General features: G+C 36.1%; 1 protein-coding gene across 5 annotated transcripts in view; it reads left to right on the top strand.

Annotated features, from left to right (window-relative positions):
* Positions 1 to 3,919: 3,919 nt before the first annotated feature.
* The window catches only part of LOC110026929, a 42,612-nt gene continuing 34,361 nt past the window's right edge, over positions 3,920 to 12,170 (top strand). For all 5 annotated transcript variants that reach the window (XM_020728146.1, XM_020728144.1, XM_020728143.1 and 2 more), the window contains exons 1-2: positions 3,920 to 4,143; positions 4,243 to 5,365. In XM_020728146.1, coding sequence (XP_020583805.1) covers positions 4,024 to 4,143; positions 4,243 to 5,365 — 1,243 coding nt within the window. In that variant the 5' untranslated portion in view covers positions 3,920 to 4,023. The remainder of the gene's footprint in view (positions 4,144 to 4,242; positions 5,366 to 12,170) is intronic.

The raw sequence follows: 12,170 nt of genomic DNA, 5'->3' as shown, positions 1-12,170 counted from the left end.
GCGACCTGCCTGAATTGGTGAGGGGCTATTGGGTCAGTTGACCGAAGCTTGGGTCTCTCTTGATTATGAGAGGAAGAGGCAAACGAACCGGATGACAAAGGGGGCCAGGGGAGCAGTGGTCCATATTGGAAGATCAACCCCGTACACAGAACACTTTAGGAGACTGGTAAGATTTTCTTTGATATTTAAACAATAATTCAAATTTTGGAGTAATTTTTTAGTGCTAACCATTTTTGTACGCTACACGTGCAAAGGAGTTGAGCCATGCTCCATCCATTACAAAGTTGCATGCTAGAACTCATTGGTACCCGAGGACTACACAGTGGGTATTTAGGCATTCTCGATGGGTTATTGTAAGTTAAAAACCTTCTATTAAAATTTTATTTTGACTCTAACTATTGAAAGTGTCAATTAAACACTGGTTTTCACCATGCAGGAGGAGTTCAAGCAGCTCCGACTGAGGTATTTGGCCACTCAGGCCCAAATTAACGCCAATTGTAGTAGTAATCAGTCTACTAGTATGCATTTAGAGTACGAGCTTTGGACCCAGGTGGCAGGGAGAAAGAAGGGGAAGGTGTATGGCTTTGGAGAAAAAGGCATAGCTTTCGAGGCCGAGCTCTCCTGTAATTCCATTCTTAGTTCCCCGAGCTCCTTACAGCCAGACCAGGAGACTCTTGACAGACAGGTGACTGCAATGAACGAGGAGATCGTCTAGTTGCATGAGCAGATGCTACAAGACCAACATAGAATTGAGGACTATATAGCGCTTATGGCGGAGACATTATCATATAGCCGGGGCAAGCAGCTGATGACATTCGTGCAGGAGGAGGAGGAGGAGGAGGAGGATGGAGATGATGAGTAGTTTTTTAATGATTTCTTTTATTTGTATGCATTATATTAAATATTTGTTATTGAATTTTTTAGATTAACTTTACTTTTTTATTTGGAACGATTTGCCACGGTATCTTATTCTTATTAATGATATTGTTTAGAGATTAATTTGTGATATGACTATGCTTAATATGGACATAGCTTATATTATGATTAAGGGCATAGTTTTTTTGAAAGTTGTGCTACACTTTTCAAATGGACAAATCGTCAGTTATATTATCGATGAAAACTGATGATTTACCAACAATATAAATTCAAGCCTACAATGACAATTTTATTTCGTCGGAAACCGTCGGCTAATATAAGACATAGGTAAAAGAATTACCTACAAGCATTATAGCTAGTTCCAAAGCCGTAGTTAAGCCAACAGAAATCCCTTAACCGATAACATTCAGATAGTATCCGACGGTCTTGGGGTCGTTGGAAATAAACTCATTTCCTGTAGTGAATAAGATGTTCTGCTTGGTGCTTAATTGGACACGATGCTTCAGACAACATAGGAGAGAGAAAAACCCTAACGGTGAGTGGTAAAATATGAGTCGGGCATAGGTTTTGGATGGTTAGTTTATAAATATTAGAATTTATATAAATTCTTACGTATAAAATGGTTGGTATGTAAAAACCCCATATAAAAAAAGTGGCATTTACATACATAACACCTAGCTAATTTCTATGTATTTACTTGCCTAACACCTAAACTTTGTTTTTTTTACATTTATACTACCCAAATATTTCATATCGCATAAGAAAATACCATCATGTTTACTTTAAAATGCAAAATACACCTTCTTCATGTGTTGGATAAATAAATACACTGGAATTAAGTGGCACGCATCTAAATCTTCCTACAAAGCTTATCTATATACCCCCCACATACCTATTTTTTCTTATATTATGCCACAAATGCCTCATTTTTCAAATCCCCATCCGATTGCATTGATCTACATCACACTACACCTGTGCAGATAAACACTAAGAAGATATATTCCAATATATAAAGGCAACAAGTGACTCACCCATCAATATTTATCACGTTACTATATCTAATCATTATCTTCCTCATCTTAAAGAGCATGAACAAATTAAACATACTTGGAATTAACCAGAGCCTGCCAGCTATCATCTGCTGACAAGAATCTATATTACAAAAGTTGCCAAATCTAACCTAGCTTTATTTATTTATTTATTCTTTTACTTCAATTATGAATGTGAAAGAGACATTATACATCCCATTTTTAGGTACACATTTTCTGTCTGGACTTCTGATATAGCTCTAAGTGTCGCGCAGGTTATTCCTGCATTATTTTCAGGTTATTTTTGGATTATTTTGAAAATAATCTAAAAATAACCTAAAAATAAAGACCGCGAGTTATTTTTGGGTTATTTCGGGATTGTTAAAAATAACCCAGAAATAACCTTAAAATAATTCAGGAATAACATCCGCAACACGTAAAGCTACGTTAAGTCTGCACAAAAAAATTAGGTCATTTTGGGCCAACTTTATTTCATTAGGTAAGCCTTTTGATCGAAACATGCCATCTTTTTTTGACTTCTCTTATTGTATTATATATAATGGTTATGTTTTGCTTCTTATCCAACATTGTTAGACATAATATTTTAGTACAATGTGTCACATTGCTAAATAAAAATTCTACCTGTCGGCTACTGAGCAGGTGGGTGCGGTGGCTTATCCGGTGGATGAGCGACTGTAGATTAAGGGACGTGTGTAGTGTGCCTTGAGGGTGGGTAAAGGGGTTGGTGGTGTGGGATAAAAAGAAATGGGCTCTTATTTTAATGAAATCAGAAAAAAAATATAGTAATAATGTGGAGCATTTGCTTTCATGCTACCCAATTCTTATGTATTTATGTATCCAACACTTAAATTTTTCTTTTTTATGTTCATGTTAATCAAGTTTTTCAAATCATATTAAAGAAGACCACTAATTTAAGTTTGAAAAAGGGGCAGAGCAAAGAGCATGATTCATGTATGGGAAAACTGTGTTTAAAAATGGGAGACTAATGTTTTGAATTTTCAGTGACATTTTGGAAATTTTGATGAGAAATCTTCGTATAATTTTATATTAAGAGGTTGTAAATCTTGTTGAGCTGAAAAAAACTGAATTATCATACATAAGAAAATGATCAATAAAACGATAAAATTATATTAAAAATACCAAAAGGTAATAATGCAAAGGGACTACATTAAGATTGGTTTTAGAGACATCGGCTAAGGTTTGGCAAGGTCACCCCCCGCTTTTGGCCTTTGGCCTCCCTCATCTGCCACACCTGTCACCCGCCACCTCCGGCATCGTTGCTAGCTGCCTGCCTTGCCAATTGCCAGCTGCCCGACATTGCCACTCATCGATGTCAGATGCCGCTATCGCTTTTCGTCGCACTGGCATTTCTACGTTTGCCGACGCCAGCATGAAGTAGTTCAAATACACATTATTTTCAATTTACTTCAAACCAAACAAAAAAAATATAGTCCTACATTTATTTTGCAGTGAACCAAATAACTCTAAAATATTTCAAATTCATTGTAATCATAATACTCTATAAATCTTTTACATTAAATTATTTTTAGCAAATTAAATGAGCCTTTAAAAATTACTTTGAATCAACCATAAATTATCTCACAATTCAAGATAATTTTTAACTAGCTTTAAATTTTAAAATTAAAAAGTTTAGTCAAAGCATAAACAAAGAGAAAAAAATAACTTAAGATAATTAAACTTTTAAACTGAACAAATTTAAAAATTTAACATTTACTTGTAAATAAATATAACATAAATTTTAATTTATTTTACAACATTTATATTTTTTTAATTTTAGAATTTTATTTTATTCTATTATATTGATATTACTTTCACCCCCATTAAGGTACTTTAGATGGGGTGCCATACCATACCAATCCGCATCAACAAAACACTAACCAATCAAACTCACCCACGCGTCCAGCCGTTTAATTTACAACAGTAATGGAGTTCAAAGTCCCCATTCAAAAATTTTTAAAATTTTCACATTCTGCACTCCCCCGACTCCCTCCCCATTATTTCCCCCATTGTTTCCACCGAGAGTGCTTAGATTTCTAGGAGTGCAGTGGGTGCACAAACTGTGTTTTCTTCTTGATCCATGGAGGTTGATTTCAAAGAATTTAGAAGGAAAGACCTGCAAAGGCTATGTAAGAAGCACGGACTGCGTGCGAATGCCACAAATTCTCAAATGGCGGATAGTCTTGCTTCCTTTTTCAGGGTATCTTCTTTCTGCACTGTCTTTTTTATTCGATTTTCTCTCTGCCGGATTTATTTGCTTTGAATATCCTGGATTGATCTGCATGTAAAAATCGAGCAGATGGTTGAGAAGAATAAACAAGGTAAAGTTGTTTCGAAAGGTTGTGGGGGAAATAGGAGCAGCAGAATGGAGGGAGTGGAAGGGGATGCTGAAAAGGTCGTCATTGTTATAGATGAAGATGAGGATGAGCTTGGTTCTGTTCTACGAAGCGCAGATAGGAAATCTTCATTAAATAGTCGAAGGTCAAGTGAGAAGGACGAACAGATGGAACCTCGCGGTGAAGGTCCCGGTGGGGCAAGTTTGAAATTGATTGAAGAAAATGACGTCATCGTTCTAGATGAAGAGGATGACGAACTTCGTCCTGTTTTAAAAAGCCCAGATGGGAAGAAGAGTAGAAGGTCAAGTGGAAAGGTTGGCAAGGCATGTGAATCTGGTGGAAGTAATGAAGAAAACCAAACTGCTGGTACTGTTACAAGTTCTAAGGAGGGCCTTTTAGCCGCAGGTAGAATCACAAGGTCTCCGTCAATGAATTCAGAAGTCGCGCACTCTCCATTTATTAAGAAGGCGAATGCGGGTCGACAAAATGGCGAACCGGCTTTAGATAGTTGCGAGGTTGAAGGTGACGAAGATGTAACAAGGGAAGAAAATTCGAGCGTAATGATTTCAGCTGGAGATGTGGAAGTTAAAAGAAAATGGAATAACAGGAATTCCTCTATGAAGGTCAATGATGAAATTGTGGTCTGTTTGCCTAATGAAGTTTCCGTAACTGAGAATTTGGTGGGTGATGTGGTCCATGAAAAACATGTAGATACTGTTATGGGATCTGACATTACTTTCTCCATTGACGGGGCGCAAGGAAGCCAGGGTCCTGAAACACGAAATGAGGAAGACATTGAAGAAAATGAACTGTGTACTACTGGCAACTTGATGGAAATAGTTGCTGGAAGTGTTGGAACAAGGAGGAAAAAAAGAACAAGAGCAGGTTTGGCACAAGACAGCCCTGCTAGTGAACAAGAAATTGATGAGCTAGGAAGAGCCCATCGTGATGCATTATTGCATAGAGACGAAATTTTGGAACCAGAAGTTTGCTTTGGCTCATCACAAATACTTGGAAGTCCATTGTCATCCAACCCTTCTTCATCTCCGCCGTGTTTGTTGTTATCAGAATTGCATGGCAGACAAGGTGAGATTTGTGGGAAGAAAACAAACATAAACAACTTGTCAATTATATTAATCATCATTAACCTGATGCTAACTTTTTTGTTTAGCTTTATAATTCCTCATTTTTAATATATCACTACTTGAAGAATTATTTTATGTAAAACCTATTATTTCATTCAACATATGTGTTTAAATAGGTGTTATAATGTTTAACAAATAAACTCAATAAAACCCTCTAATTACAGACGAAAGATATTCACTAAGCCCATCTTGTCACATAATCTAACTCCATTGAACTAAGTCCTTTAGTGAGGCAATCGGTCACCTACTCTCTAGTAGCTACATGACTTAGTTCCAACAATTTATTATTCATTTTTTCCTTGATGAGGAATCTATCAATCTCCACATTAGTTCTATCATTCTGCATCGAGTTGTTAGCAATGATGATTGTCGACTTGTTGTCACACCACAACTTCTTTTAAGTTCCCTGATCCACTTTGAGTTCAACCAACAAGCTTTTTAACCACATCATCTCAACAACTACTAATGTCATGACCCAGTGTTATGCTTCTGTTGTTGTTCTTGCTACCACTGACTATTTCTTGCTCTTCCACAAGACCAAATTGTCACTTACAAACATGCAGTATCCTGATGTGGATGGTCTGTCATTAGCACAAGTTGTTCAGTTAGAATCACAAAAGTTCTCAATATTTACATGTCCATTCTTTTTGAATTCTTTCCCTGCTGCACTCTTCAAATACTTCAAAATCTTGTACACTATATCCATATTCTTTGGGTTATGTATGTAGCGAATCATCACACTTACTGCAAAAGAGATATCGAGTTGAGTGTGACACAAATAGATCAAGAGGCCTACCAGCCTTTGGTACCTCTCACGATCAACTGATTTACCTGCCTTTGTATTGAGGTTGACCTTCTAGTTAATTGGAAAGACTGTAGGTTTGCACCCTCGCATACATGTCTCCTTAAGAAGATCCATTACATACGTTCTTTGGATAGGACCATCCCTTCAGGTCCATGGGCCACTTTAATTCCAAGAAAGTATCAGAATTGTCCCCAGAATCTTTACCTCAAATTGCTTCCATAATCTTCCCTTCAATTGAGCAATCTCCGTCTTATCATCACCAATGATAATTATATCATTCACATACACAACAAATATGGTAATGTGATTTTCATGTTGCTGAAAGGATACTATGTGGTCTGCATTGATCTGCTAATATCTCATGCCAACCATTGTCATTATAAACTTGCCAAATCATGCTCGAAGAGACCGCTTCAAGTCATATAGTGACTTCCTGAGCCTACACACATTGCCCATTCTAATTGGATGCACTGATTCCTGGGGATTTCTTCATATATACTTCATCAAGTAACTCACGATGAACAAAAACATTTTTCACATCCAGCTGGTAGAGCGTCCATCTGCCATTCACTATCAGAGAAGTCAGTGTCCTCATCGTGCTCATCTATGCAACTGGTGTAAATGTATCATCTTAGTCAATATCATACGTCTGACTGAACTCTTTTGCCACTAGTGTGCTTTGTACCTCTCCACATTCCATTTTGGAGCTTGCTTTAACGTGAAGATCCACTTGCATCTAACTGTCTTCTTTCCTGTTGGTAGCAGCACAATCTCCCGTGTCAGTTTTTATCAGGAGCTCCAAGCTCTTCATGCATCGTTTCCACTTGGGATCCTCTTTATCAACTTGCCAATACTTGGGTATAGAGATAGAATCAAATGATGCAATGAATGTTTCGTGCAAAGGTGAGATGTTAGAATAAGAAATAAAATCCACAATGTCAATTTCCCACCTAAAATGATCAGGAGTTGTCTCGCATTGTTGTGGGGGTCCTCCTTAATGTTGGAGGGTAGGAGTGGACTGAAGAAGAATAATATCATATGGAGTTTTAAATCAAAGGTAGATGGTGTAAGTGTCTTAAGTGTTGGGGAAGACCCGTATAATAGGCTTATTAGAACTGCAGACTCTGTTTTCTCAGTTTACCTTTTTCTTCGTATATACATCCTTAGCTCACCTTCAACATGAATCCCACCACCTCTGCGTTCAATATACTCGATTTTTGTCTCCTCAGTTGATTCATCCATAGGATATGAAATTGCTCCAACTTGCACCACTCCATCACCATTACTACTCACTCTCTCTTGCCTCATATCTCTATTGTCTATTGAATCACGAAGGGTGAATTCACCTCCAGAGTGTAGCATGGTTCAAACTCTCTGAATGACACATCCATACTTACAAAGAGGCTCTTCTCAATCGGGTTCCAGCAGATATAACCCTTCTGAGTAGCAGAATAACCTTTGAACACAGATTTCATAGCTCAGGGATCCAATTTTCCTACAAATAGCCTGTTGTCTTTCACAAAGTATATACATCCAAATATCTTCAATGGAAATGTCTCACTATTGTCTTCTTTCAATATCTGACAAGGAGGCTTCCACTTCAGCTCTCTTAAGGGCATCATGTTAATCAATTGAGCGGCTGCTAACACTGTTTGCCCCTAGAAGTGTTGTGGGACATTCATTGCCATCATTATGCTCTCTGGGCTACCTCTAGAAGATGTCGATTTCTTCCTCTGTTACTACATTCTGTGCCGGTGTGTACAGGCATGTGGTTTGGTCTTGTGTCCCTTGAGTTAACAGGTTGTCCCCAAGTGCTTTGTTGATATATTTTGTCTCATTATCAGATCTTAGTGCCTTCACAACTACCCCATATTGGGTTTGGATTGTCTTGTGAAAAATTTTAAAGTAAACAACCACCTCATTTTTCTATTTCATCAAGTATATCCAAGTAACAAAAGAAAAATAATCAATAAACGTAACAAAATAATGATAACCATTCAAAGAAGTGGTAGGACAAGGTCCCTGACAGCGACTCTATATATGCTTAAAAATATAAGTAATTAATACTGTTGCTAAAAGATTTAATTTCTCAGCAACTGTACCAAAACTTAATAACAGTTATAGATTCGGTTAAGATTGATGTAATACATATTCAATAATTATAAAGTCACATTTATCAACGCAAGTATACGTATCGCTCAAGCAATATAAGGTTCTAATGGAGTCCTAGATATCGATCCCATAGGGAGTAATATTAGAACTACGAACTATGATTTTGAAAAACAATACTTTAATCGCAACAATGAAATTCAATTTGTTTATCTGTCACTGATAGACAATTGAAATAAATATGTAATTTTCTTAATAACTCTTAAATAACTAATTATTCTAATGAGATTTTTAATGTGATATTCAATATATAAGAAAACATCATTCTACTTCTCAAGAAATTATAGTGAATGGATAAAATGAATCAGTTTAATTTGTATTGTGCCAAATATGAGCATACCTATTCTTTACCATTTGGTCTAGGCATAAAAAATATTGACTAATCCTACGCTTGTATACTGAATCTGCGGCTAGGCTGGGAAGATACCGACTCTCACTTCAGAGCTCCCACGTTCTCCTCGCCTGGTGGCTAATATCTACAGTTCAGCACCTAAACGATAGGACCGAATTTGAGATTTTAGTATGTCACTCTAAAATATCTAATTCTACGCCCGATAATTTTATTTCCCTATTTATTTGCACCCAATTTTCAAGGATTTTGACCTCCCTGAATCTTGAATGTAATTTTCACTTTAGTCGTAAAACTCAACATATTTTAACAAATCAATTGATTAGATTGAAAGTAACTTAATATCGAAGTGAAAATATCATCACAATTTCTTAAACATCTTCATGGTTTCACCAATTCAAATCACTATTTCACAAATCTCAAGACAAGGAGAAAGACAGAGAAAATTACTCAGATCTCATGGGGAAAACACAACAAAACTCAAAATTCATATATAAAATCAAAGTCATACAAACTACAACAATTAAATAACTTATCTCTGATTTCTCCCCAAGAAAACTCCTCGAAGTTCCTCTGAATCTCTTCTTTTCTTTATAGCGCACAAAATTCCTCTTCGAAGCGGCAAAGAGGAAGAAATCTCTCACTTTTCCTCCACTCTTACAATCTCTCGAAGAATTTTTCACAATTTAGACACTCTAGTAAACTCTCTACACACTAATGGAACATTTCTAACCTCCAGGACCTCTAGACTCTCTTCAATTTTCGGCTAAAATCTTCTTCTAAAGTTGTGGATGAGTTTTCCCAAGAGTTGCCTAAGCACCCCTCCAAAATTCGTCATCATCCAAAGCATGGTTGGACATAACCGCCGATCTCGCCATCGGCGACCTCGAGGGCGCCATCGGCGGGCTTCTGAAGAATTTTATCCTGTAGTCTTGGGAAGAACTCGTTGTCGGCGGCCTAGTTCAATTCTTCATATTTTGGTCCTTTTCGCTCCAAATTCACTCCTTTTTGTATCTTTTTGCTCCAATGACCCTAATTCATCATTCTTCAACAAAACATAAAAAATACCTTTCTTTGAAGTGCAATAACATCAAAAACAGTATAAAATAGGTATGAAAATCTCAACATATTTTCCTTTGGTCATACACCAAGTTTATGATCTATTGTAGTAAAGTTTTAATTCAGAAATACTATAAGTTTGATTTAGATAAATATCATAGTGAGATTTTCAGAAAACATTCAAGTAATTAAATTAACTCTGTAGCTACCAGATTATCTAGTCATCATGTTTAAGAGTTCTATTCTTCTATTCATTTCAAGAATAACTATATGTTGTAATATTAAGTCGTTTAGAATATCCAAAGGATATGAATTTCATGGGAACATTACTAGTAAAAGATCTAATCCATAAATATAAGTTCATGAATGTATTTAGGTTTTCCCTTTAGATAAGTCTAGTGAAGCCAATTTTTGATTGGACATATTGACCGCTACTTTATATATGCTTAAAAATATAAAATAAATATGGACGTAATAAATATTCAATAATTGTAAAGTCACACTTATCAATGCAAGTATACGTATCACTCAAGTAATATAGAGCTCTAATGGAGTCCTAGATATCGATCCCACAAGGAGTAATATTAGAATTACGAACTAAGATTTTAGAAAAGCAATACTTTAATCGCAACAATGAAATTCAAATTGCTTATCTGTCACTAATAGGCAATTGCAATAAATATGTAATTTTGATAACTAATAACTAATTATTCTAATTTAATGTGACATTCAATATATAAAAAAATATCCTTCTCGTTGTCAAGAAATTATAGTGAATGGATAAAATGAATCAGTTTAATTTGTATTGTGCCAAATAGGAGCATACCTATTCTTTACCCTTTGGTCCAGACATAAAGAACATTGATTAATCCTACGCTTGTTTACTAAATCTGAGGCTAGGCTGGGAGAATACCGGCTCTCACTTTGGAGCTCCCACGTTCCCCTCGCCTAAGGGCTAACATCTACACCAACACCCAAACGATAGGACCAAATTGGGGATTTTAGTCTGTCACTCTAAAATCTCCAATTCTACGCCCGATAATTTTATTTCTCTATTTATTTGCACACAATTTCTAAGGGCTTTGACCTCCGTGAATCATGGATGTAATCACCACTTCAGTTGTAAAACTTAACATATTTTAACAAATCAATTGACCAGATTGAAAGTAAATTAAGATCGAAGTGAAAATATCATCACAATTTCTTAAACATTTTCATGATTTCACCAATTCAAATCACAATTTCACAAATCTAAAGAGAAGGAAAAAGACAGAGGAAACTACTCAGATCTCATGGGGAAAACACAACAAAACTCAGAATTCATATATAAAATCAAAGTCATATACAAACTACAACAAATAAATAAACTTATATCTAATTTCTCCTTAAAAAAACTCCTCGAAGTTCTTTTGAATCTCTTCCTTTCTTTACAGCACATAAAATTCCTCTTCGAAGCAGCAAGAAAAAAGAAATCTCTCACTTTCCTTCAATTCTTACAATCTCTCGAAAAATTCTTCACAATTTAGACACTCTAGTAAACTCTCTATATACTAATGGAACCTTTCTAACCTCCAGGACCTCCAGGCTCTCTTCAATTTTCGGTCAAAATCTTCTTTAAAGTTGTGGATGAGCTTTCCCAAGAGTTGCCTAAGCACCTCTCCAAAATTCGTCCTCATCCAAAGCTTGGTTGGACATAACCGTCAATCTCGCCGTCGACGGCCTCGAGGGCGCTGTCGGCGGGCTTTCTAAGTGGAATTAATTCTGGAGTCTCGAGAAAATCTCGCCGTCGACGCCGTTGGGCTCGCCGTCGGCGCCCTAGTTCAATTCTTCACATTTTGGTTCTTTTCACTCCAAATTCGCTCCTTTTTGCAATATTTTTGCTCCAATGACCCTAATTCATCGTTCCTACAATAAAATATCAAAAATATCTTTAAAGTGCAATGTAGCTAAAAACAGTATAAAATCGCTCTTAATTCAGGATCTTCTTATCGCATAACACCTAACATGGAGTGGTATAACATAGAGTGATTTACTTCATACATGTTATCTGATTCTGGTTCAATCTATTTGGGTGATGATAAATGTTGCAATATTGCTGGTTTTTGACAGCGACTTTATATATGCTTAAAAATATAAGTAATTAATACTGCTCCTAAAAGATTTAATTCCTCAGCAACTGTACCAAAACTTAATAACAGTTATAGATTCGATTAAGATAGATGTAATAAATATTCAATAATTGTAAAGTCACACTTATCAACGCAAGTATACGTATCGCTCAAGTAATATAGGGCTCTAATAGAGTCCTAGATATCGATCCCACATAGAGTAAGTTTAGAACTACGAACTAAGATTTTAGAAAAG

The sequence above is a fragment of the Phalaenopsis equestris genome, unplaced genomic scaffold (assembly GCF_001263595.1).
Source record: "Phalaenopsis equestris unplaced genomic scaffold, ASM126359v1 Scaffold000403, whole genome shotgun sequence".
In the NCBI taxonomy this organism is placed as follows: domain Eukaryota; kingdom Viridiplantae; phylum Streptophyta; class Magnoliopsida; order Asparagales; family Orchidaceae; genus Phalaenopsis; species Phalaenopsis equestris.
The sequence above is the reverse complement of the archived record's forward strand: the minus strand, read 5'-3'. Positions and strand labels throughout refer to the sequence as shown.